General features: G+C 39.9%; 2 protein-coding genes across 3 annotated transcripts in view; both read left to right on the top strand.

Moving 5' to 3' along the window:
- Nucleotides 1–305: 305 nt before the first annotated feature.
- Nucleotides 306–20,860, top strand: prkci (protein kinase C, iota). The gene is made up of 18 exons (XM_077724641.1): nt 306–654; nt 4,652–4,773; nt 6,559–6,648; nt 8,860–8,910; nt 9,141–9,226; nt 9,318–9,455; nt 9,546–9,600; nt 10,680–10,735; nt 12,551–12,727; nt 14,057–14,154; nt 15,261–15,347; nt 15,428–15,563; nt 15,902–15,989; nt 17,036–17,161; nt 17,985–18,064; nt 18,244–18,333; nt 19,546–19,661; nt 19,747–20,860. Exons 1-18 carry the CDS (start codon nt 572–574, stop codon nt 19,832–19,834), a joined length of 1,767 nt encoding a protein of 588 aa, XP_077580767.1. The 5' UTR covers nt 306–571; the 3' UTR covers nt 19,835–20,860.
- A 3,139-nt stretch (nt 20,861–23,999) lies between these two features.
- skila (SKI-like proto-oncogene a) overlaps nt 24,000–27,922 on the top strand; it is a 31,402-nt gene continuing 27,479 nt past the window's right edge. The window contains exons 1-2 of one of the 2 annotated variants that reach the window (XM_077724390.1): nt 24,000–24,134; nt 26,399–27,694. In XM_077724390.1, the coding sequence (XP_077580516.1) occupies nt 26,579–27,694 (1,116 nt within the window). In that variant the 5' untranslated portion in view covers nt 24,000–24,134; nt 26,399–26,578. Of the gene's footprint in view, nt 24,139–26,398; nt 27,695–27,922 lie in introns of both variants that reach the window. The other variant, XM_077724391.1, reaches the window with a different exon arrangement.

Genomic DNA, 27,922 nt, shown 5'->3' with positions numbered 1-27,922 from the left:
GCACTTGAATACGCCACATAACCCTCGGGACAACTGAAATATCCGAGCTAAGAGATGTGTGCCTGAATCCCTCTATCCACATGAAGTCTCAAATTGGTCCGTTCCGAATAATCTGACGAAAATGTAAGCAGTATTTTACCGTATTGTTATACTTTTTTGGTTACGTATTTATATAAAAGGTGTAAAAGTTACGTTTGTAGGTGAGGGAATATTTGCGCAAGTTAATACTCAAGTGTTGACTTTCTTGGGTTTCGGTTATGTTGCGCCCCCGCAAATATTCCAACAATGGTATCGTCCGTGTCTGGGCCTATGCAGTAGGGAGTTGTTTGGCGGCTCCCGCAAGTTTTTCTGTACTTTACATGGCATTTTTCTTCACTCATACAAGCGACAATTTTTCTATTTTTTTGTTATCGAGAAGTTAACCTCTCTTTTAATTCCCTAGGTACTACTCGGCCATAACGATAGAGTGTTCGGGGCGTGGTAGACAACAAACAACAACCCAAAAAGAAAAAAAAGAAGCCGGAGACGGAAGGGGAGCTCCAGAAAATTCTGGCTGACCGCGGCTGAGCTTATGATGCCGACGTTGCGGGACAGCACCATGTCCCACCCCGGAGAAAATTCCCATCAAGTCCGGGTGAAAGCCTACTACAAAGGGTAAGAAAACACTATAACCTCTGTCTTCTTTTGCTTCTCTTTTCACTTCCAGCGAGATTTATTCGAGCTAAAAACAGCTTAGCATACGGCTAAGCTAACTAAGCTAATGGCTTGTATAGCCCAGTATGGGGTAAACTTGACAGATAGGTGAAACTGTCCAGATACCCGATAGTCTAGTTGCGTTTTATCTCATCCTCACGCTGTTTATAGGGCTATATAAACACGACATGTTTGTTTTAAAGCCATTTCAGGGTGCGGGGGTTGGAAGTTCAAGACGTTTAATTGTTTCACTTGCGGTCAAGTTGGGAGAGTAGGCTAATAAGTCGTGCTAACAGAGGGTTTAGCTGACCAAGCTAACTGTCAGAGTGAGCCACAGTTTCCGTGAAATATCAACTTTTGAGATGTATCACCTCTTAACTTATAATTAACTGATAAACGTTACTTTAAAGTGATTCCAATCGTGCTATGTGAATTTCACTCCATAGGGGTGCCCAACTTGGGGCTCGTGTGCTATGTTGGGCCCACAAGAGCATATGAGCCGGTCCATTTTTATACAACTAAGTGGCTGTCATTAGCGGAGCTAGACGTTCAATCCATTTTTTTGACTTGTTGTGATTATTCACTGCCAATCTTTCTCAAATGGTGCCAAAACAGTAGAGATTGCAATAACGAAATTGGTTTCGGTATTTAATTTTGTAATAAAATATTTTAGTCCTTTGTTTTGACAGGACAAGCTCAATAAAAAACAATTTTGGCAGCATTTCATCCATTGTTTTTCAAAATAAGACTTAGCATCCAATAGTTTCAGCAATTAAAATTGATGAATAGTTTTAATATCATGACTCTTATTATTTTAACCGTAAATAGTTCTGTTTTATTTATTTATGAGCATATATCTGAGGCAATTTTTTTTTAACCAACCAGTACTTTAGAAAACAAGAAAAAAATAACCTTAATTTTTTGGAGTAAAAAGTAGATGTGTATTTTCTGTCAAAATTATTTCCACATTTCCTCTCCATTATAGTTAGATATTAATATCATTTTTTTCTTTGCCACTCACATTTTCAGTACGAGTTATTTCCACCTACCACTTTGCGATGTAGCCCTACGATTGGATCGCAACTTGAAAAACGTGTCGTACGAGTCTCATCCGTATTTCACTGCTACTTTACCTAGCGACACGCCTCAGGAAGCTCCTCCCCTTTGTACATTAGCGTGTTCATTAAGTGATGTATCAGGCAGGCATCCCAAGCATGCTGCTTAGGAATGTCAGCAATGTCAAAGCAAAAAAAAAAAGGGGAAATGAGGCCGAAAAAAATAAGATTTTGGGGATTTTTTTTTATTCCTGTTGATCAAACTTTATATTGTTTGGAAAATTTTTAACCACAGCTCAAAATAGGTTGAGAAACGCTACTATTTTAGTTTCCACTGTGGCTTTTTCCTCCAAATGGAGTATTCTTCATTCTTCACTAGTTATATCAGCAAAGCAGTGTCTGGTCGTGGCAGTCTCGGTTTTTTTCGGATATTTCTTTCTCAACAAACCCTTCATTTGAATGTCTTACTAAGCTGAAGTTGTCATTGTCTTATTGTCAGTTTTAGCTGTCTAAAGTCTTCTGTTTCATCTTGAAGTTCTTTTTTATAAGGCATGTCGTCAGGCAGGAAACAGGGGGGGATTACGTCGAGGTATTTTTTTTTTCTCCCCCTTTTGTAAGGATTCGTCGAACTGTGAGACTCGGGTTAACCGTGTAAATACGGCGAGGTGGTTGGTATTCGGTGCTGGAATACTTACAACCTGTTGAATCAGTTTGGTTTTGTTGTTTCACGAAGCATGACATGACATCAGCTTTGGGCATTTGCCCGATTATGTCTTCAGGAGAATGCTATTCTGCTTTATATAACATGGACATTGTAACAGTGTTTGTATTTATTAAATGTAACAGGGGGAGGGCTCTAGATCTCACTCGCTTTGTTTTCTTCCAAACAAATTGAAATGCCTATGTCTTTGTTGTTTATGGATTTAACATTGAAATTTGGTAGATATTTTATAGAGATGTACTTGCATCGATCCTGGTAAAAAAAAATGATTAAAAATATATTTTTTGTCCAAAAATCCCTAAAAGACTAAATGTCTCCATGCTCAAAATCTTCAGACCTGTGAAATTAGGCAGAAAGTCAGCCATTTTTGTCTATATCAGACAAGTAAGGCCCAATATTGCTCCTTTTTTTGGTAGAGAATTTACTCTAGTTTGGTTCAATTCGGAAAAAAAAACATTTTTTTGCCTAAAATGCCGACTAAATGTCTAGATGGTCAAAATCTTCAGACCTTTAGCAGAAAGTCAGCCATTTTTGTCTATATCAGACAAGTAAGACACAAAAAATATTCTTTTGGTAGAGAATTATTATATTTTGGCTTAATTCGAAGAGGTATATAATGCTAAAATCCACATTTTTTTCCCTGTGCTTTCTAATTTGGGTGGAGCATGGCATGAGAGTTATTATTTGAGAGATTTGTGGTAGGAAGGGGCTTTAGGTTTCCCAGGACTGGCTGTTACTGGCTGTAAGATGGATGGTTGAAGGTGCTCATGGAAGCCCAGGGACACTTTCTGACCTCTCCTGTTGGTCCATGACGAATAGCTTGGGTGCGTGCAGATGAGACCGGTCTCTCCAAACCAGACGACAAAGGAATCGATTGTTAAAATCTTTTGTCCCAATCCCCACTAACTCTTTCTCCGATTTGACTTTACAGCTACCAAGTGTCTTTGTCCATTGAAAATCACATAGACTTTATTGTGAGTCAAATAAACCATTTTTGTAGTTACTGTATTTAATGGCATATTACCCTTAAAAATGCCTTAAAATTGTTGAATTTGACAATTTCCCTCGTATAAGCCACACCCTTAAAATTGCCTTAAAATCGTTGAATCTGACAATTTCCCTCATATAAGCCGCACCATTAAAATCGTTGAATTTGACAATTTCCCTCGTATAAGCCCCACCCTTAAAATTGCCTTAAAATTGTTGAATTTGACAATTTCCCTCGTATAAGCCCCACCCTTAAAATTGCCTTAAAATTGTTGAATTTGACAATTTCCCTCATATAAGCCGCCCCCAGATTCACAATTTTCGCCTCCATCTTGATGGTTTTAATAAGGAGTACAAATGTTCTTTTAAGGGGAAAATCTTAAGAAAAATCATCAAGCATGGTATTTCTAAAATACTGTATGAATAAAAAAGGATCATCTGTTTTTTTTGTAGTTTGGTGCATTTAAGTCATCATTTTTTTGGAGCAACCAATGCGAGAAATTACGGGATATATCAAATGGCCCCCCCACAAATGAGCATGCATAAATTTTGCATTGAAAAATGTTGGTGTTGAATGACTTAAGTTATATTTTGTGATGGTCAGAACTTCTAATACTCTTCCACTAGATGGCACAAAACCCATTTAACCCATTCATCCACCTGCTTCAACTTCAACGGACCCCCCCCCCCCCCCCCCCCCCCCCCAGGTGTCCGATGCGGTGAAACATTTGTTTGGCATTGTTACCTTTAGGGAAAAAAATCGAGCTGCCATGTTGGTCCTAGGACAAAAATGGATGTGTCAATACCAGCCCCCCGTCCCCCTTCAACCGCAATGATGAACAACCATCGGCCTGGAGGATGGTGGGTGAGAAAATAGCGGCAGGTGGGGAGGCGGAGTCGGCAGCACGCCACTGAGCTTCACAATGCACAATTATGATTATTTTTTGGTCTGCCTTCTGTCATTTTCTTTTTTTGGGGGGGGGGCTTTACAACTTGAGTGATCTTTTAAAAGTGGGCAACCATGCCATTTGGTTTATTTAGTCCATGTTTTATGCTGGTTTAATGCTTTATTTGGGCAAAAGATGGTTAAAAACTAGAATATAGAGTCATTGAAATTTTACAGAATGTCAGAAAGACATTGTGAACATGTTTTTTTCGCTCAAACGTACATTTTTAACCATTTTGTTTTCCTTAGGGACATCATGATCACCCACTTTGAGCCGTCCATCTCGTACGAAGCCCTTTATGGCGAAGTTAGGGACATGTGCTCTATGGATAACGACCAGCTCTTTACCATGAAGTGGATTGACGAGGAAGGTATGTGTCTTGCTACAAATCACCTTGTTTAAGGGTAACAAAATTTAAAATTGTCTTTGCCAAACCACAAAATGATTTTTGAGTAGAGCTGGGCGATATGACAAAAACTGTCATGTTAAAAAAATCAGTCTATCGATAATTATGACGGTAAAAAATGTCCTAAAATGAGGACAGTGGGTTAAGGACATTTTCAATAAGGCTGCTTTGTGCACAGGTTCGAGGAATTAAAAAAAAATAGAAAAAATTCCACAAAAAAATTTCATGGCTCTTTTAGTGGGTTCTGCATCTCAAAATCACTTATTTTGGCTGGGTTATTGTCCCCCTTTTCTTGTTAGCCTCTATTGCTAACATGCTAAAAACATGTCTCGTCATTCTTCTCCTGAACTAGCATTCATCACGAAACAGCGCCCCCATTCTCCGTGGTGGCCAAATGGTGTAATTACAGTTTAAAATGATCACATTTTTATCGGAAGTTCTTAACATTACCATTGACAAAAATTATTTCACGATAATTATCGTTTTATCGACCAGCTCTATTTTTTTGACAACCCCTGCCTGTAACGATGATGAGAAATTTAAATAATTAATGTGAATCGATGGAAATTCAATCAGCGTTTATCAGTAAATCTTGTCATTCTGACAATTATTGGTCGCTACCCATTTGGAAAGGCAGCGTCGGTGTGACGGGCGAGATGGAGCTGTTGCATCTCCTCACTCGGCCCGGAGGTCAGCCTGACAACACTAATTAGACTCAGCCGCCATATATAATCAGTGCCGTCATTAGCCTGTCTGACCAAGAAAAGCTGCTTGATGCTTGTAATGAAGTACTCCAGCAACTCTCTAGACATGGCGTTCTTGAGATATTGAATCGTTTTTTTATTACTCTTTAAACAAATGGAGCACCTAATTTAAAAAAAATGATATTAATATAATAATAATAATAACAAATATGTAAGAAAAAGACTATCCGCAAATATTTGGCAATTTGTATTCCAAGCTTGAAAGAAAGAAATACATTTTTGTTAATGTACAATTGTTTCAAAAACAACTGTTACGCTAGGGGTGTCAAACTTTTTTGTCATGACATTCAAATTAGTACAAATATTCTTTTCATAGCAAATATTCGGTGCTCGGACGTTTGGTCGCCCGGATGTTTGGTCGCCCGGATGTTTGGTCGCCTGGACGTTTGGTCGCCCGGACGTTTGGTCGCCCGGAGGTTTGGTCGCCCGGTCTTTTGGTCGCCCGGACGTTTGGTGACAGAGTTTACTGATGAAGCTAGCTCTCAAAATTATATTAATTCGAGAGAGTTAAATATTTAAGAGAGAGAGTTTAATATCTAAGTACTGTTTAATATCTAAGTACTGTTTAATATCTAAGTACTGTTTAATATCTAAGTACTGTTTAATATCTAAGTATATTTGACTGGCGACCAAAAGACCGGTGACCAAACGTCCGGTCACGCAAATATTCTCATATTGTGGATTTAAAATATTTATAATTTTTTTGTATCAAAAAAGAGGGCAAATATTAAATCATGTTTTAACCTTCAGTTTTTTTATTTAAAAAAGCAAAGGAGTAAATATTTATTTAATTTTTTCCAAATCAATTTATTTAAAGTGAAAAATAATAGGGGGAAAGAGGAAACATTTTCGATCTAATATTTCGATATTTTCAAAGTCCTTTTGTCTAAAAACAGGCTACGAATCGTTCAGCAGCACCTCCTATTCTTCCCCGTGGCTTTGTTAGCGAGGTCTCATGACTTTAACATGCGGATGCTTTCGACAGGTGACCCGTGCACGGTGTCGTCTCAGCTGGAGCTGGAAGAAGCGCTTCGCCTCTACGAGCTCAACAAAGACTCAGAGCTCGTTATTCATGGTGAGATACACCCGACACCCCCCCCCCCCCACACACACACACACACATCCCCTCCATTTTTTTCCCCTGAGTATCATTTCATGGCTACACACGTTCTCCTTCATGCCCTTGAAATCTCAGTAAAGGAAAGGGAAATATTTAGTCATACCTCTACTTACGAATACCTCTAGGTACGAAATTTTCAGTTTACGATTTTTTTTAATAACTAAGTACTGTTTAATATCTAAGTACTGTTGAAACCAGCTCTGAAAATTATATTCATGATAGTTTAATATCTAAGTACTGTATAATATCGAAGTACTGTATAATATCAAAGTACTGTATAATATCTAAGTACTGTATAATATCTAAGTACTGTATAATATCGAAGTACTGTATAATATCAAAGTACTGTATAATATCAAAGTACTGTATAATATCTAAGTACTGTATAATATCTAAGTACTGTATAATATCTAAGTACTGTATAATATCTAAGTACTGTATAATATTTAAGTACTGTATAATATCTAAGTACTGTCTAATATCTAAGTACTGTCTAATATCTAAGTACTGTCTAAAATCTAAGTACCGTGTACTATCTAAGTACTGTGTACTATCTAAGTACTGTGTACTATCTAAGTACTGTGTACTATCTAAGGACTGTGTACTATCTAAGGACTGTGTACTATCTATGTACTGTGTACTATCTATGTACTGTGTACTATCTAAGTACTGTGTACTATCTAAGTACTGTGTACTATCTAAGTACTGTGTACTATCTAAGTACTGTATACTATCTAAGTACTGTTGAAAACAGTAGATATTTAGATTTTAAACTCATAAATATAATTTTCAGAGCTGGTATCAATAGTACTTGGATATTAAACATTTATATTTCCTCACATTTTTTATTCAAAATTGAGACACTTTCACCAATGTTAAAGGGTTTAGTTGGTAGTTGTGTGAGGACCATGAAACAAATTAAAGAATTTACATATAAAGTACACTTCAACTTACAAAATGTTATATTTCAAGTTCCTCAAAAAGTTCTGGAACCAATTAATTTTGTAAATAGAGGTACAACTATACTGACAAACTCCAAAATAAAGTAAAGAATTAAAATATCTAGAGTGACATCATTTTAAAAACCTCATTATTAAATTGATAGCAAAAGTCAACATGTATCCATCTTGTCGGTAACCATTTTTTTTCCTGCGTGGGTGTGTTATGTGTGAACGACAACGCTCCAAGCAAGGTGGAGGAGGCGTGGAACATACGTTTCATACATTCAAGTGTGAACACCACCATTTTTCCTCTTCCGACGTGCGTCTGCCATCTTAATTTGCGTCTATTTTCGGCATACCATCAGCTAAAGTCCAGATTGGCTGTACGTCGTGTAACCTACGTTTGATTGACGCTCGTCGGTAAGCGTGCGAAACCCCGCAGGGTTTTTTTTTTAGCGTTGACAGGGTGGTAAATGTGTAGGTTTTGCTGGTGTTGGAGGTGAGGAGCAGGGTTCAAGATAGGGCCGTGGAAGATGATATGGCATGGGGGCGTCGGCTTAGTTCGCTAACGAGCTTTTCGGCTACGGCCCACGCCTGGCTTCGTCTTTGAAGCCGTCTGGAGGTTCTTGGCTTTTTCTGCAAATACCCACAGATGAAAAATGTCTTCGTTTATCTTCGGGTACTGTTGCAAGACGTCTAGACCAGGGGTGTCAAACATACGGCCCGCGGGCCGGATCCGGCCCGTCTGGTGGTTTGGTATGGCCCGGGGAAGAAAGCTGCATTGTATAAAAAAAAAATTATGAATTTTCTTTAATTTTTGTGTAGTTCTTGTATTATCCGCTAGGGTCGCAGTGTTTTAGTACGTGCAGACAACATGAATTGACATTTATTTATGTTCTTATGTTATTCTCTTGTTCATAATATATTGTTCATAATGTAAAAGGAATGTTATGTTATGTTTTTTGGTGTTTTACAGCATGTTTTACATGAAAAATTAGAGGGAACATTGACATGCACCTGTTTATGTCAGGTGGTACTCAGGTTGTCTTTCTGCCCAGACCAATGAAAAATTAGAGGGAATATTAGTGGAGAGGTCGTAAAATTATTGGTTAGTCTGGGCAAGCTCTCTAGAAATCCATTATTTTGTATAGATAATTTAAAAAAAATATTTTGAAGAAAAGATGGAAATCTAATATGAAATCATTGTTCTTTTTTTCTTCCATAGTGTTCCCATGTATACCAGAGAAACCAGGCATGCCCTGTCCTGGTGAAGACAGTAAGTTTAGTGCTTTTTATTCTATATATGATATAAAACAACACTATAAATGACCATGTAAAAGCCAGTTGTTCAAAATGCAAAGTTCTCAAGTTTTTCTTGACATTTCATAATGAAGAAAAACATTCGAGACACATAAAAAACACGCTTTTGACTTAAGGACTTAAGGATGTAACAAGGGATTTTGGGGTACACACAACAGCTTGTTAACATGGCGTCTTCCTTGGCAGAATCCATCTATCGGCGAGGAGCACGGCGTTGGAGGAAGCTCTACTTTGCCAGCGGCCATGCCTTCCAGGCCAAACGCTTCAACAGGGTATGTTGTGCCAACCACTACATAAATGCTCTGAATTTTTTTTTTTGTATTAACAGGCTTATTTAAGAATTTGGTGTCTTTATGTTACCAGAGAGCGCATTGTGCCATCTGTACGGATCGCATCTGGGGTCTCGGGCGACAGGGTTACAAATGCATCAACTGCAAACTGCTGGTGCACAAAAAGTGCCACAAACTGGTCACCGTGGAGTGTGGCCGACTCATGATTCAGGTGACCAAGTCCTCCTGCCCACCCCATTTTTTCCCTTTCTACTTCTCTTGACAAACTTCCACCTCATGCTGTGATTTGCTTATTTTTTAGGAGCCAATTTTACCTGGTCAAACTTCCACTCAATTTGACCCAGCAGAACAGCCAGGTAATTACAAACCTTAAATATTGCCATTTCAATGTTTTTAATTTGTTTTTAAATCAATATTTTTATTAAGTGGCAAATGTATTTGGTTAAATTGTATCTACCTTAACACATGTACATCTATATAATCTCTCTCTCTCTTTCTATACATACATATATATATATATATATATATATATATATATATATATATATATATATATATATATATATATATATATATATATATATATATATATATATATATATATATATATATATATATATATATATATATATATATATATGTATATATATATGTATATGTATATATATGTATATGTATATATTTATATTTATATTTATATTTATATATATATATATATATATATATATATATATATATATATATATATATATATATATATATATATATATATATATATATATATATATATATATATATATATATATGTATATATATATATATATGTATATGTATATGTATATGTATATTTATATATATATATATATATATATGTATATGTATATCTATATTTTTTAAAAAGTAACTGTATAATGATGATAAAAGCCTATGATTGATTTGAATACACTTTTTTTAAATTAGTAATAGTATGTGTGTTTTCCTCCATTTTATCTAGCTAGTGACATACTTTTGGTCGGGTTTGATTCCGGCTTAAGGGTTGATTTAGGAAGTGAATCAGACCTCAAATTGATTCAAATCCTTATTAAATGATGACTCTTATTTGACTGTGATTTTGACCAAATGCCGCTGTGTCAGTCTTGTGTTTGTGCTCTAACTTCAACCTTTGGGGTTGTCAGCATCTTTTCTATTAGGCAAGAGAAATCTATTGTATTATCTTCAGGGGAGGGATTGGAAAATGCTGCCATGTTTTTCTTTCCCCCCTCCACAAGTTGATTTTGAAGTGATTTGTGCCCAGCAGGCCTGTGAACAAAGCGACAAAGCATGACTGTCTCTCACCTACTTTCTGTCCTTTCTATTTTTTATTTATTTATATATATTTTTTGCCTCCCCCTCTCCTCCTGCTGTCTAACACCATCTTTTGCTCTCTCTCTCACAGGTCCTCAGAATAAAGACTCCAGAGAAAGCTTGACTTATGACGGAGAAGAGAAAGAGGTTAGTGCTTATTTTTTTTAAACTATACACAAATATCATACTTATGACTTATGATTCTCAGAGGCTTATATGTACAGTAATCCCTTGAATATTGTGGTTCATGTAGACCAAACATGGCTGCGATTTAAATGTGTATTAAAAATAAATTATCCTTTTTAAAAGTACATTCATACCATAACCGCAATTTACAAATAATAACATAATAGTGCAGAGTTTCAAATCCCACACCCGCCGTAATGATTGACACACGCGGCTCTATCCAAAAATCACGTTAAGACGACCAACAACAAATTCGTCATTTGTATTCATACCTGATCTTCATTCCCTAACAGAAAAGACGCGTTACGCTAAGAACACGCCGAGAATATAAGCAGTAAAACCAATACACGCATTTATTCATAAGAGTTCAACAACTGGTCAAGCATCCAAACGATTGGCCACGTTTGAGAGGCTGCCTGCCGGCCGGCAATTGGAGGGACGCGAATGAGAACATTTCAAGAGCATTCTGAATGGCGGGCGGCTAGCGTTTCACTACCGCGCATATTGATTTCCTATGACTGCGCAAATAAAGTAGCCTTTTATCACAGCTCTTAACATCACGGCCTTGATTGATGGCCAAGCGTGTAGTTTGAGGCTCTTGGACAGCGCCGCAAAGGGACGACGGCAAGTCACATACACAAAGATGGACTCCGATTAGAAAGGGACACTTGTGCCATCTTATCTACGCTCGGGGATGGGCTTGTCTAACCGCGATGAGATGGATTAGAGGCTGGAAACAGAACGCTACGACTCCATGTTATTACAGGGAAACGATACTGATACGGAAAAGGCTTTGCAGTTCGAGCACCGGGACAGAGAAGTCGTCCATTTACAACCCGGTTCATTTTCCATTGAGCAATCACGTCTTTGAGAACTGTGTAACTGTATAGTGGTACTTTGACATACAAGTGCCCCGACATACGAGGGATTTGAGATACGAGTAAACCTTTGGGTAGATGTTTACCTTGAGATACGAGTCAAATTTTGGGTAGATGTTTACCTTGAGATACGAGTCAAGTTTTGGGTAGATGTTTACCTTGAGATACGAGTCAAGTTTTGGGTAGATGTTTACCTTGAGATACGAGTCAAATTTTGGGTAGATATTTACCTTGAGATACGAGTCAAATTTTGGGTAGATATTTACCTTGACATACGGGTAAAATTTTGGGTAGATATTTAACTTGAGATACGAGTAAAATTTTGGGTAGATATTTAACTTGAGATACGAGTAAAATTTTGGGTAGATGTTTACCTTGAAATACGAGTCAAATTTTGGGTAGATATTTACCTTGACATACGAGTAAAATTTTGGGTAGATATTTACCTTGAGATACAGTGGTACCTTGACACACAAGTGCCCCAACATACGAGGGATTTGAGATACGAGTAAAATTTTGGGTAGATATATACATAAGAACATAAATAAATAAATGTCAATTCATGTTGTCTGCACGTACTAAAACACTGCGTCCCCTAGCGGATGATAAAATAACTACAAATTTTAAAGAAAATACATATTCTTTTTATACAATGGAGCTTTCTTCCCCGGGCCGTACCAAACCACCAGACGGGCCGGATCCGGCCCGCGGGCCCTATGTTTGACACCCCTATCTTAAACCGCTTCAGTCACGGTTTTCTTTGTGGGTCGAAGCTTAGCTGTTAATTCCACTTGACGTCTTCCACTGAATTGTCTCTTGGAAAGGTCAATACACTAAATCAATTTCATCAAGTCACTTTGTCACATTGATGAAGTACTCTGCCGACCTTCCCCTTCAGGCGCGGAATAGCCGAGAGACGGGAAAATCGCCGTCCAGTCTGGGCCTGGCTGACTTCGACTTACTGCGGGTGATTGGTCGCGGAAGCTACGCCAAAGTGCTGCTGGTGCAGTTGAAGAAAACCGAGCGAATTTACGCCATGAAGGTCGTCAAGAAGGAGTTGGTCAATGATGACGAGGTGAGACAATGTTGTTTTTGTTAAAACCATAACGGAAATATTTTGTTGATGAATTAAATATTTTAGCTAGCTAAAAATATGGCCTTTACGACTGTAAAACAACAATTTTTTTGTTGTAACATTTCTTTTTAACGTCACTCGAAGTTGTAAGTCATTTCAGAGTATCATTGACTTAAAAGTACTTTCAGCAAATAGTTATAATATTAATATTTTCCACATATTTTGTGGAAATGTAGAACTGATATCTTAGCTAGTTTGAACCGCTAATTTCAGAATGTTAGCCTTTGTTACGGGAAGAACATTTTGTGATATTTTGATCATGCTTTAACCCGGATTTGGACTGTCTAGGAGACGGGTGTCAAAGTGGTGGCCCGGGGGCCAAATCTGGCCCGTCGCATCATTTTTTTGTGGCCCGGGAAAGTCAATCATGAGCGCTGACTTTCTGTTTTAGGATCAAATTAAAATGATAGATATAAATGTATATTCAATTTCTTGATTTTCCCCTTTTTAAATCAATAATTGTCATTTTTAATCATTTTTTCTGTTTTTAGTTCAAAAATCATTTTGTAAAATCTAAAAATATATTAAAAAAAGCTAAAATAAACATTTTTCATTTAGATCTATAAAAAATGAAATATTTAGGGCTTTTAATCCAGTTCATTTAATCCATTTATAAAAAAAAATAATAATAATAATATATAATCTAAAATGGTCCGGCCCACATAAAATCAAGTCGACATTAAAGCGACCCACGAACCAAGGTCTGACACCCTTGCTCTAGGACATTTGTACTTGTTTGTCAATATTCATACAAAATTATTTGGAATTTCGAAATGAAAACCTCCAATTTTTAATCCACATCGAGAATAAAAAAAGCCTACTGAAACTGCACTAATTGGTCTAAGACAAATATAACAGTGCAGTTGTCTTGCTGCTCCGTCCCTATCTTCATCTAATGAACGCAATTAAGACAACCAGTGGGCGTTGTTATTTATAGCACAGCAGACAGACAGCCCGCTAGAACATCCGTCTGGGCTCGCCCGCAAAGCGCTCTGACCCCTTCAGAGCCTCCGTGAAAGTGTTGGATTAGCCACCACGTCTTCGGGAAATCATCGGCGACATATGCTAACGCCACAACCGAGTACTTAGCCTTGATTTGACACACATAACGCCATTGACAAATTAACACAGTCCGTCTACACGTCAATGGCTATGTCATCGTATTATCTGGCTCAGACAAGAATGCCTTGCTAATTTAGGTCTTAGCACGTCAACACAATGGCCGCTCATTGGCGTTTTGTCACCAACACCTTCTTCTTTTTCTTCCAGGACATTGATTGGGTCCAGACAGAAAAACACGTCTTTGAGCAGGCGTCCAATCATCCTTTCTTAGTGGGCCTGCATTCTTGTTTCCAGACAGAAAGCAGGTGAGCTCAATTTGTAAAGTTGATTTTATGTATTGCAAATGGCAGTCGGAATCAATGTTCTCTTTAAGATGCGCAATTGCGCAGTACCGTATTTTCACGACTATAAGGCGCACTTAAAAGTCTGAAATTTTCTCCAAAATAGACAGTGCGCCTTATAATCCAGTGCGCCTTATAATCCAGTGCGCCTTATATATGGAAAAAACAGAAAACGAAAAACCACCACTGTCGGATATTAAAAAAACACAAACGCCTGAACTGAATACTCAATACTGTTAAATATGCAGATGCCATCTTAGTTTACAACATCTTCCATCATGTAGCTCCTCCCCCACTGCAAGATTTTATGCAAAAAAATCCAAAACATCAACAATGGCTGGCTCTAGAGGTGACTGTAAAGTAGTGAGTGAGTGCTTCATACCTGGAAGTCAATAGCAATTACCGTATTTGCACCACTATAAGGCGCACTTAAAAGTCTTAAATTTTCTCCAAAATAGACAGTGCGCCTTATAATACAGTGCGCCAAATTGTTTTTCCCCCTTTCCCCATGATGGCGCCGTTTACATGGCAGCCAGTGGCAGTAGCTCTGTCCACTCTTATGTTTTTTTGTGTCTAAGAGCAGCTAAAGACGTTGCCAGGTTGTTATCCCAGCTTTGGAAACTTTAATTTTACCGTCGTTCCCCGCTTTTTGGGCAACCACTGCATTTTGGGTGCATTAAATTTAATGAGCATTCCGGGAAAAGACTTTCAAATTGATACTTTCAATGACCTACTGGAAAGACGGACGCATGCAAGTGCCAGAACACTAAAATAAAATACATATCGTGGCAATGACCTACAAATGGGCTTCTGCTAACCAATAAAAGATGATTGTCAGCTTGTTGAACATTTTTTTAACTCTTTAATGGGTTAAGTTAAACGTTTTAATTTGTATTTTATCTTATTTTGAAATGGTACATTGTTGAAATGTCAGTATTTGACATTTGGCATCTCTCCGCGTCATGTGGTGATCATATTGATCTCACATTTAGTGATTTTTTTCTATTTTTTGTTTTGTTTTGCGACAAAAAAATAAAAATATAATATATAATATAATATTCCCTCCCCAGACTTTTCTTTGTGATTGAATATGTAAACGGCGGCGACCTCATGTTCCACATGCAGAGACAGCGCAAACTCCCTGAAGAACACGCCAGGTAAGCTCACATCATAACCTTTATGTTCTTGGCATTTTTTTTTTAAAGAAAAATAAATAACGTTTGACATTGTCTGTCAGATTCTACTCTGCCGAGATCAGTCTGGCGCTCAACTATCTCCACGAGCGCGGTATCATCTACAGAGATCTCAAACTGGATAACGTACTACTCGACTCCGAGGGACACATCAAACTCACCGACTACGGCATGTGCAAGGTACTCCTATTTGCTCCGTAAAAAAAAAAACAATTTTGACGACTATAAGGCGCACTGCATTATAAGGCGCACCCTCGATGAATGACATTTTTTTCCATATATAAGGCGCACTGGATTATAAGGCGCACTGTCTATTTTGGAGAAAATTTAAGACTTAAGTGCTTCTTATAGTGGTGAAAATACAGTAATTGCTATTGACTTCTAGATATGAAGCACTCACTACTTTACAGTCACCTCTAGAGCCAGCCATTGTTGATGTTTTGGATTTTTTTGTGTAAAATCTTGTCAGTTTGAATGCTACATCAGTTAATGTCATATTTTTCCACCCCCCCACACAGGAGGGTTTGAGACCCGGTGATACGACAAGCACTTTCTGCGGAACCCCCAACTACATCGCCCCCGAAATACTCAGAGGAGAAGATTATGGTGAGAACAAAAATGGAGAAAAATATGACATTTTTACTGCCTTAAAAAGTAAAGTCAAGAAACTCAAAAATGATCTTCTATATTGCCACAATGTGACTATATTACCAAAAAAAATGAGTGGTATCATAGCAACAAGAGTGTAGTTACATGAAAGCCTTCATTTTAAATACTGTATATACTTTACTTCTATGTACTTTTTAAGTAGCTTAAACTCATTCACTGTCATTTATGGAAATAGACATTAACAAGTGAAAGTTATTTTTGACACAAAACTTTGCACATTTTTTAAGAACACATTTCCTTCCACTTTTAATATTCAACTGCAGGTGGAGCCAAAATATATCAACATTAAAATGATTATGAAGGGAGGAGTGTTCATTTCCTTTTAAAAATGACTCATTTCAAAAAGTGAACATGCCTTCCATTTTCTATTGTTGCGTCATTGAAGGTAAAAAAAAAAAACAGCGTAAAGGTCAAAAAGTCAAGCGGAAATGTTAAGTTTCGTATGTATGCTTTATTATTCCTCAATCAAATTGCTCACAACACATTGGCAATATTCCCAATGGGTCAATCAATATTAATAGAGAAACTACTTTGCTGCTCTGCTTCACTAGAAATGTTTTTGCGCACTGAATTAATATTTATAGAAGACCCAGTTGTCTTAAAATACACATTTAAAGGCAAATAAACTTGTCTTTGTAGTCTTTTGTAGTCAAGGGTGTCTTAGTTTATCTGTCTGTTCGTAGATATATTTATAGAAATGGGAGGGAAAAAAAGAAAAATGGCTACCTTGACAGCCTCTCAATTTCGTATATCACAGTTTGGGAATCCCTGGTCTAATCCGAGCTTTTTCCGACAGACTTAAGTAAGCCATTTTTAATGCATTACTACTTGTAGGTTTAGTCATGGAGAGCCCATTTACACTGTCATCTCTTCCTCACGGAGCTTGTTGCCATAGTAACAGTGAGATCAAGTATTTGAAAGGATTACAAGTCAAGGAAGTCTGATCTGAAGACGTTTTTTTATTCTAATTTGTGTGTGCGTAGGTTTCAGCGTGGACTGGTGGGCACTGGGCGTGCTCATGTTTGAGATGATGGCGGGACGCTCACCTTTCGACATTGTGGGGAGTTCCGACAATCCAGACCAGAATACAGAAGACTACCTCTTTCAAGGTAAACGCCGTGAATGGATGTTAAGGTCGCCCGGATGTTTTAGTCGCCTGGACATTTTGGTCGACTGGACGTTTGGTCGACTGGACGTTTGGTCGGTTGGACGTTTTAGTCGACCGGACGTTTGGTCGACCGGACGTTTGGTCGACCGGACGTTTGGTTGTCTGGACGTTTGGTCGACCCGGACGTTTGGTCGACCCGGACGTTTGGTCGACCCGGACGTTTGGTCGGTTGGACGTTTGGTCGACCGGACGTTTGGTCGACCGGACGTTTGGTCGACTGGACGTTTTGGTCGACTGGATGTTTGGTCGCCCGGACGTTTGGTCGCCCGGACGTTTGGTCGACCCGGACGTTTTGGTCGCCCGGTTGTTTGGTCGTCAGTCAAAGTGGCGGCCCGGGAGCCAAATCTGCCCCGGGAAAGTCAATTATGAGTGCCAACTTTATGTTTTAGGATCCAATTTAAAATGAAGAGTATAGATGTATATTACATTTCCTGATTTCCCCCCTTTAAAATCAATAATTGTAATTTTTTTAATCCATTTTTCTGTGTTTTTAGTTCAAAAATCATCTTTTTAAATCTAAAAATAAATTTAAAAAAAGCTAAAATAAACATTGTTTTAGATCTATAAAAATGAATATTCAGGCTTTTAATCCAGTTCTTTTAATCCATTTATTTAAAAAAAAATCGAAATATTATATCTAAAATGATCAACATGAAATCAAGTTGATGTTAAAGCAGCCCCGCGAACCAACCCTTGCTGACACCCTTGCGCTCGATAGACCTACTCCCTCCACATCCACCAGACTTGATCTCTGTGTCTTGCAGTCATATTGGAAAAACAGATCCGAATCCCCCGCTCGTTGTCTGTCAAAGCCGCCAGCGTCCTGAAGGGATTCCTCAACAAGGTAAAGTGCCTCACATCCACGCGGAAAGAAGAGACACAATAACTAGACATTTTAGCTTGACACATTGCTCACAGCTTCCACACCTCCCTCCCTCCCTTCCTCCCTCTCTCCATCACCCTTTTCTGGCTCTTTCACCACACTATTGTCGTCTCTCACCTTCCTCCTTCCGTCTATCGCAGGAACCCAAAGAGCGTCTGGGCTGTCATCCCCAGACGGGTTTCGCCGACATTATGGGCCATCCTTTCTTCAGAAACGTTGACTGGGAGCTGGTAAGTCTTTTGCCACATTTTCCTCCCACATTTCACTTGAAAATAGACACTTTTGAAAGTCAATCAAAATGGGGATTTTGTTCTAAAGTATTAAAACTAAAAAATAACGATTTTCTCTCACAAATTTGCCGTATTGGTCAAGGGGTACGGCTTATATGCGCATAAATTAGACAAAAAGTCATAATGCAAGACAATCTCGTCATTTATTTCAAAATAGAGAAAAGATAAACCGATAAAATATGTATGCTTATTATAAAAATCAAGTATTTAGTGGCAAAAAGCCTGTTTTTAATGTCTACGACTAAAGCTTAAAGAGTTCCCCTCGAGTTCAAGGGTGCATCTGACATCAGCTAGCAGACCAACGAACATGTGACCCCAGCCAGGCAGCCAGCCGGCGACCAATCATATGACTAATCTACCGGCTAAGAGCCCTGTTTGGTCTGGAAGAGGGGCTCAAGGCAGCTGGTTGCTTGGGATCAGGTGACGGTGCCCAAAAAAACTTGTCGAGACAAAAAACAAAACAATCTGGTTGTATTATAGGCCTGTGTTGCACCTAATGACCTGGAGAGGGAGCACTTTGGTGTGAGAGAGCAAATATCTACTAATATAAACTGGATTAAAAGCCCAGTTTTTTATAGATTTTAAACAATGTTTATTTTAGCTTTTTTTATATATATTTTTAGATTTTACAAAATGATTTTTGAACTAAAAACACAGAAAAGCTTAAAAAATGACAATTATTGATTTAAAAGGGGAAAAATCTGAAAATTTAATATACATCTACACTCTTCATTTTAATTTGATCCTAAAACACAAAGTCGCCACTCATCATTTACATTCCCGGGCCGCACAAAATGATTCGACGGGCCATATTTGGCCCGCGGGCCACCACTTTGACACCCGATGTAGACCAAACATAGCCGCGATAATTTAAAATTTTTATTTTTCTTCACTACTAGGTCCTAATAATAAAAGTGGCTTTTGCTTATAAATTTCAGTGTGGATTTTCACATTTTTATCAACTTAAAAAAATAACTGTCATAAATAATAGCAAAAAAAAATCAAAACATGAAATCACAATCATCAAGAAAAGATTGTAATAAACCCATGCACTTAAAATGCAACTATTTTCTAAATATTCCCAAGTAAAAAAAAATAAAAAAAATGTCATGGTCCTACATTTCTCTAAAAAAAATGCCATTTAAATTCCAGCTGGAACAAAAACAAGTGGTCCCTCCCTTCAAACCAAACATCTCCGGCGAATTCGGATTGGACAACTTTGACGCCCAATTCACTAACGAACCCATCCAGCTGACTCCTGACGACGAGTATGACTTTACCAATCCTTAAAAAAAAAAAAAAAAAAATCACCACTTTTAACCAACATAATCTGTTTTTTTTTCACCATTTTAGGGACATAGTGAAGAAAATCGACCAATCAGAATTCGAAGGTTTCGAATACATCAACCCGCTACTGATGTCCGCCGAGGAGTGTGTGTAAAGGAAAAAAACCCACACATTAGCACGCACGCACTCACGCACGCCATTTTGGCGTCTCGACGTCACATGGTCACGACTCGAAACCCGACAAAAACGACGTTATTCCTTGTTTTAGTTGTTGCCAAAAGCAGTTTGACACTCTGCCACTTCTAACCACTCGTCCTTAAGTCTTCTCTCTCTATGAATTATTTTTGTACGCTCTATAAATATTCAAATGTCTAAATACAAAAAAGTGCACTGATAAACATCGGGAGGAGGGGGGCGCTCTACCGACTTCTTCCAAGTTACTTACTGTGCACAGACTTTATTTGTACTGTATATAGTATAATGATATATATATGAAACTGCTGTCCAATGACATTAGCGCTCTTTTTTTTTGTTTGTTTTTTAAAGAATATTTAGAATCACTTCTTCACTTCAAACATGAAATATAAGAACATATCTATTTTTTATTTCACTTAAGGCAGTTTAAATTCGGTACGGCGTGTTAGCGGACAGCCAATCAGATCGCAGATAGGGGTCAACTTGGTTAAAATACTGTGAACAATTGTAGCGAGTGTTAAGTCCGGTTTAAATATTCACAAAAGGCCAAATTCATTGTTTTTTGGCGTGTGTTTATCTTGAAGGGAGTGGATTTCCTCATTTAGTGTATTTTTTTTATACATTTATTTCTCCGTTCCATGTTATGACATTTTTTTCTCCCAAAAACGAAGATCCGTACATTTTCTAAACCATTCCACCGACTTAAAACTTCTTTGAAATACATTGTTACGATTTTTTTTCTCTCTAAATTTTATTATTGTTACTTTATATTATTTCTAATCACCAGAATAATGAGTACGAAATGTTATAGGGGTGTATTTTTGGAAAACACCTAGAGGACTCTGCTGACATTTTTTATTATTATTGTGCAAAAAGACAACAAAAAAAGTTGAATAAACATTTTATTTTGTCCTTGTGGTAAAAAAAAATAATGTTGATATTATTATGTAGCAATTTAGCAATAAAATGACCGTATTTTTTTGCAGATACGTCGTATTTGTTGCTAAAAAAATGAGTTAATTGAGGTTACGGCTTATATGCGCATAAGTTAGACTTGACATGCACCAAAATGCCATAACGCAAGACAATGTTGTCATTTATTTAAAAATAGAGAAAAGGGAAACAGATAAAACGCTAAACTAAATTTTTGGGGGGGATCTTTGAATGAAATTCGCGAAGAAAAAAATATGTATTTTGCAGAAAACGTGAAAAAATATGTACTACTCACTCAGGACTTCTCATAAATATGATTTTTCTTCAAATTTTCCTTTTAAAGTAACAGGTTTGTACTCCTTATTAAAACCATGAAAATGGAGGTAAAATTTGTCAATCAGGAGGCGGCTTATACGAGAGAAATTGTCAAATTCAATGATTTTTAAGGCAATTTTAAGGGGAGATGAAAATTGTAAATCGGGAAGTGGCTTATACGAGAGAAATTGTCAAATTCAACCATTTTAAGGCAATTTTAAGGAGACTAATACACAAGAAAATATGATAGTAGAGCTCTTCGTTCTTCCTCTCACCCCCCCCCCCCCCCCACCCATCCCTGGAGAGTCATTGACACCTGACCGCCCCACGTCGCCCCCTCTGACCTAACAGCCGGCGCGAACCACCAGGGTCACAGAAACGATGATGTGCCGCAAATAATTGAAGCCGATTGATTTGTACGCCGCAATAAGTCGGAACAATAGCGAGGGCTTGGGGGGGGGGGGTGGCCTTTTATATTCCCCCTCGCCCTCCCAGGTGAATCCCATTTGCGTGCTGGAAAATGACTACATCCACAGCAAATGTCTTTGCATAATTGCTAATCCGCACAATGGCTTGTTTGACATTGTTCCTGTGCCCTCTTCTTTCCGTCAGTTGTATAACCCCCTTCCCCCTACCCCCGGGGAGCCACGTGATTCCGCGACGATACGTTCACCTTGTTTCATTAATGATGGACAAAAAAATATCCCCTTTTTATAATTGCTTTTATCTGGTGTGGGTGTTTTATCCTTTCAACCCAACCCCGAAGGGACTAATTAGGCGGTAGAACAATATTGCTAAATGTCTTCCCTTTTGTAAAACACATACATAGACTAGAATGGAAGTTGTGTTTTTTTTTGATGGCATCTTGTGGAACTAACTTATGAGGGTGTTTTTTTTAAATTTTGTGTGTTTGTTTTATAGCAAATCATCAAACACCAAATGACGGAAGCTAAAATGCCTCGCCGTCTAGCGCCATCCATCTGGCCACTCTGGTGGTGTCAAACATACGCCGCGTGGGCCGGAAGTGTCCCGGCACGGGTCTCTACCGGGCCATTCTGCTTGATGTACACTTTGTGTGTACAGTATGAGTTAGTTAAAGAATTTAATTCTTAATTATTTTTTTCGTCAAAAGGTGCAGCAAAACTAGATGAGCTAGTAACAAACCTTAAAATGGCCCAAAAATAACATGAAATCACCTTGAAATATCCCAAAAATTCCTGAAATACTACTTCACAATCAAAATATCTTTTGAAAAATTCATAAAATATGTTTCCTAAAGCAAAATGGCCGACTTTAGTGTCCTACTATAGGATTTTTGTAATTGTCATTGACGCTAATCGCCCAATCCATTCATAGCATCTCTTATAGATTGGACAGACTCATTTAAATACAGAAGAATGAAAACAACCTCATCATCATCAACAGCACCGAACGCGGTACAATCAATAATTTTGTCACAATGGTTATCCTATTTTTGTCCATAATTTGCCATTGTGCTACACGCTATTTGTCTTAGCATCGACTCCATTGAACACAACTGCTCATTGGCTATCTAACCAATCGCAATCCTCCCTTTTATATTGAATGCTAATTCCAAAATCAGCCATATTGTTTTCATTAAACATCCTAAAAAAATAAAAAAAAACAATTAAATGTCACCCATCTTAGAGCTAGCATGCTAAGTAACAACTACCATAGCGCTATCAAGCATCATTCCAATTAAGTACTAGCGTTAGCCCTCGGTGGGCCTTGACAATTTTCAATACCAGGCATCGATTATAGCATATGAAGATGTTTCTGTTATGTCCGCCCTCCCTGGGGTACACTTAGCAGCCCCCCCCCCCCCCCGGTCCGTTAACAGTTGTAGCTTCTCGTCTTGTAGCTCATCCTTCACTCATTCTGTTTTCTAATGAACTGTCACATTAGTGCACATAGCAAATGAATGAAGTCCCCCACTTGTAGCTGGGTTATTACAACAAAATCAATGTACCCCCCTCCCCTCACCCTGACACACACTACCTCTTGTTGTTGTTGGGGTGGGGGGCTGTACTCACATCTGCTCTTATAATACAACTGCTGACCTTGCTGTCACATCCCAGCAGCTGCTGCAAAACAGACGCGTGTTGTCGAGAGGACTTTCTATCAGCATGTGTTGCATCACTCATTGTGTTCAATCTATATCAAATTTGGATTTACGCACTTTTAGTGTAGCCGTCATTCACTAGCTTACCGCTAAAAAGTGCAATAAGCACCTTATTAAAGTTAAATTACAAGCAAATCTTTTTTAGAGAATGCCATTTCAACATTAGTTATTTTTGTGTATTAACCCTGATTTAAGTGTTTATTTTTAATTTAATATGATGCAAGATTTGAATGTTGCTTTAAATGCCCACTATAATTTGGTTGTTACACGCCAATTAGATGATAGAATCTTGTCAAGGTATTCTGATTACTGCGCCATTTTAAACTGGATGCAGTGACACTTTACTGACACCAGGGGAGACACAGTGCCCCCTTCTGCAAGCTGTGTATGCTGCTATTTTGACATGGGAATGAGAGATACCAGGTTAATATAACTAGCGACACAATGGGAGTGTTCACGTGCGCCCCCAAAATAGATTGCACCCTTTGGGATTGCCTCTATTGCCTATAGCAAAAAACGGCCCTACACTCATTCCGCGTCATTGAATCAAATCCATTTGAAATGTAATTCCAAGATGAATGGATTTGAGTCGATGGCACTGAATGAGTGATTTGGAGAAAAAAAGTGAAAATTGTCTTGGCGTTCGGGAGGAAATGGTAGACAGAGAGAGAGGCGAGAGAGGCGAGAGACACCCCCGCATCGTTTCCTGTCGCCGTGATGACGTCTCCGCCTCAAAGTCGTCGATGCGGCGTGACGTCACAGGGCCGTAGTGGCGGAGCCTCATCTTGTTGACGCTCCGCCGCCGCCGCTAGGCTTTTCCAGTACGGAGAAGACCCCCGGCGTGTGAGCACCGACCGAGTGGACCGAGGCAAGTGCTATAACCTTTATTTTATTTGTATATTTTAACCCCCCGCTCCCAGTATGTATTTGCTATATCTATATATTCGTAGCCGTCAAATGAATGACTCGTTACACGAGGCATTGTCGCCGTGATTTGATTGAAACGAGTCGCTGGGCTAGAGGGGGGAAGCTAGCTCGGCTTCGCCCGCTGTGTCGCTCTCCATCTGGGGGAAGGTAAGCTCGTCGCTCCCCGCTCGACCTCCGGATAACACATTACAGTGTTTGTCGTAATAGTCGATCGGACTAACGAGACGGCGCTCGGCTTCGGGAGTTCCCCCACCTTCCGCCGTCTCGACTACCGCGTAGCTGGCTTGTTCTAACCTACTTTTGCTGCTTTTTTTTCGGCTGAACGGAGTGGATGCACGCCGGGGGCGAGCTAGCTAAGCTAGTTAGCATGTTAGACGTGCATAAACTGGCGTCGGACTTGTACTTATACTTGGTATTATTTTAAATATTTTTTATTTTTTTGTACTTTTATTATTCGTGTCACTTATAGCTTAATTGTAATTTCAGTGTGGAAAATGGTTTTGTTATTTAGTTGAATGCGTCGGCTCCGGCGAAGGAGACCGCGGTGACACGGCGAGGGGAATCCGCTCAGAGTGACGACTTGTACGGACCGCGGTGGCGGTGGTGTCCGTAGTAGGGATGGTGGAGGCGGATCTCCCGTTCGAGACTGGGGGAGTGTAGACAGTGAATGTCATTATCGGCGCTGTCTGCATACCAGCGCAGTCGTGGCGGGGGGAGCGACCGACCGAGGGAGGGAGGGGAGGAGGAGGCTGGGGATGGAGCTTTTTTTCTATGCGGCGTCCTTGCTGCAACGAAGCGGTTGCTTGGACTTGGCTCGGTCGCTATTGGATGATCCCCGAACACTGCTGTCTTACGCACCCCCCGTCGCCGTCGTCGCCACCCCCGCTTCCTCCTCCTCGGAGCAAAACTCGTTACCCCGCCGCGAATCTCATGTTGACATGCGTTCGCCTTGCTTTATGACATTAAAACGGCCGCTAACATCAACTAGGCTGCGGAATCAAGGTCGGCCTTTTTGCGCAGAAGCAGCGTTCTAGCCGAAGGGAAATGCTCTGTGAAAAATGGGCAAAAGCATTCATAGATGTAGTCATTTGCCAACACTACTGGGAAGGACGAGCCATTTCCTTTTTAATTTCCTTTTGTAGTATTTGTTAACAATGGACAGTCTGTGGTTTTAATGTCACAGTGGGTTATTGAGATTTGTTTCGGGAAAAATACTTTCCAGGAGAAATATTTCAATATGTGAACATGTTTTGGAGTGATTTTGCCAAATGTAATTGGTGGCCGTGTGCATCTGCTGAATAAAATACGACCCAAAGAAGAGGACATGAAACTCTTTAGTTTCCATAATATGAACATGGTCTTTTTTTACAATCTTGTCTTGTTCACTTGTCATGAGTCAACCGGAATGCTAATTTAGCTAAGTCGCCTGTGGTGAGCTGTAGCTTCTCCAGAATATTAACAAGAGCCAACATGACCACATTTCAGAGTCTACTGTAGTAGTAATAGTAGTCTCCACTTAAGATCCACATTTCAGTCTACTGTAGTAGTAGTAGTCATAGTCTCACCTAAGATCCACATTTCAGAGTCTACTATAGTACTAGTATTAGTAATATAAGTAGTAATAGTAGTAGTAATAGTGGTAGTAGTAATAGTAGTACTAGTAGTAATAGTAGTAGTGGTAGTAGTAATAGTAGTACTAGTAGTAATAGTAGTACTAGTAGTAATAGTAGTAGTAGTAGTCATAGTCTCACCTAAGATCCACATTTCAGAGTACTATAGTAATAGTAGTAGTAGTAATAGTAGTTGTAGTAGTAGTAATAGTAGTAGTAATAGTAGTTGTAGTAGTAGTAGTAGTAATAATAGTAGTAGTAATAGTAGTAGTAGTAGAAGTAGTAATAGTAGTAGTAAAGGTAGTAGTAGTAGTAGTCTCACCTAAGATCACATTTCAGAGTCTACTATAGTACTAGTATTAGTAGTAGTAAAAATAGTAGAAATAGAATTAGTAGAAGTAGTAGTAGTGGTAGTAGTGGCAGTAGTAGTGTTAGTGGTAGTAGTAGTAGAAGAAGTGGTAACCTTAAAGGTTTGTGAATTTGAATAATAAACAAGATTTTCTCTTTCCGATATGCCTCTGTGACTCGTGATCTGTATTCCACGGCGCCCCCGTTAATGACTTTTTCTCTCGCTGCCTGTTTTTTGAATCGGCAGGAAGCTCACGGCAACTTGGCAAAATCTCCACCATGCAGGCGCCCGTCTCCCGGCGGATCATCTCCCTTTGAAAAGATCCCAGAAGAGCCCACTGGATTTTTTGGTCCAGGACTCCTCCCCCCAAAAAGCCAAGGAGGACAACACCACAGACGAGAAGTCCGAGCGCTCGCTCTGTCCGACATGGCCGGCACGCAGACCGGCTTGAAGAGCCCCTTCAAAGGCCTGAACTCCTTCAAGGGCGCCACCAAGCGCCCATACCGCGAGCGCCCGGAGGCGGCGCCCATCAAGAAGCGAGTGATGGCGGAAATCAAACTCAAGCGCCGCGGTCTGGAGTCCTTCCACAAGGTGGCCAAGGTCAAGCGGGAGCAGGCCCAGGACGAGGCTGAACTCCTAGCCGCCAAGGCCCTGGACTTGAGCCCGGGACTCAAGCACACTTTGGCCCAGTTCACGCTGAGTAGCCAGAGTTCTCTGGGGGGACCGGCCGCATTCTCGGCGCGGGGCAACAACGGCAGCCACGACGGCTCGCAGGGCGGCGGCGGCGCCCCTCCGCCCCCCTCCCCTCCTGCCCCGGGGAGCGGCCCCCTGCTGGTGCCCTGCGACAGCTCCACCGAGCTAACCCATTCGCCGTTGGAGGGCGAGTCCATCTCCTGCTTCGTGGTGGGCGGCGAGAAACGACTGTGTCTGCCCCAGGTGTTGAACTCGGTGTTGCGCGACTTCTCGCTACAGCAGATCAACACGGTGTGCGACGAGCTCTACGTTTACTGCTCGCGCTGTGATGGCGATCAGCTCCATATTCTCAAGGTTTTGGGTATCTTGCCCTTTAATGCGCCCTCCTGCGGCCTCATCACGTTGACCGACGCGCAACGACTCTGCAACGCGCTGTTGCGTCCGGGTCAGGCGCCGCCCGCCGAGCTGGGCGGCAATGGCGCCCGTTCGCCGGGAGGCCGAGGACTCAAAGAGGGCCGGGCCGGAGCCGGGAGCGCCTTCCGGGTGGAGCACCAGTGCCTGGGCAAGTGCCAGGGTCTGTTCCTGCCGCGGTTGTACTCGCAACCCGAGGCGCCGTGCGTCCAGTGCGTGGAGTGCCGCCTGCTGTTCTCGCCGCAGAAGTTCGTCATGCACTCGCACAAGTCGCCCGACAAGAGGACCTGCCATTGGGGATTCGACTCGGCCAAGTGGCCCTGCTACCTGCAGCTGGCTAGGAAGTACCAGGGCTCGCCAGACGAGGCAGAGCTCCGACGCCTGCTGGATCAGGTCAAGGAAAAGTTCCACTACCGGATCCAGAGGACGCCAGATCAGGTCAGTTTGCGGGACGCGTTATTGACGTTTGTTGAAAAGTGCTGTTTTGAAAAATGGGGTAACAAATTGGCATCCATTTTCTTTAAATGGAAGGAATTTCAAATATGAGTTGCTACACCTATGTGGAGTTTGCATGTTCTGTGGGTTTTCTCCGGGTACTCCCGATTTCCTCCCACGTTCCAAAGTCATGAACGCTAAGCTAATTGGACACTCTAAATTGCCCCTAAT

The sequence above is a fragment of the Stigmatopora nigra genome, chromosome 9 (genome assembly GCF_051989575.1).
Source record: "Stigmatopora nigra isolate UIUO_SnigA chromosome 9, RoL_Snig_1.1, whole genome shotgun sequence".
NCBI lineage: Eukaryota > Metazoa > Chordata > Actinopteri > Syngnathiformes > Syngnathidae > Stigmatopora > Stigmatopora nigra.
Note: the sequence above shows the minus strand (reverse complement) of the source record. Positions and strands in the feature narration are given on the sequence as shown.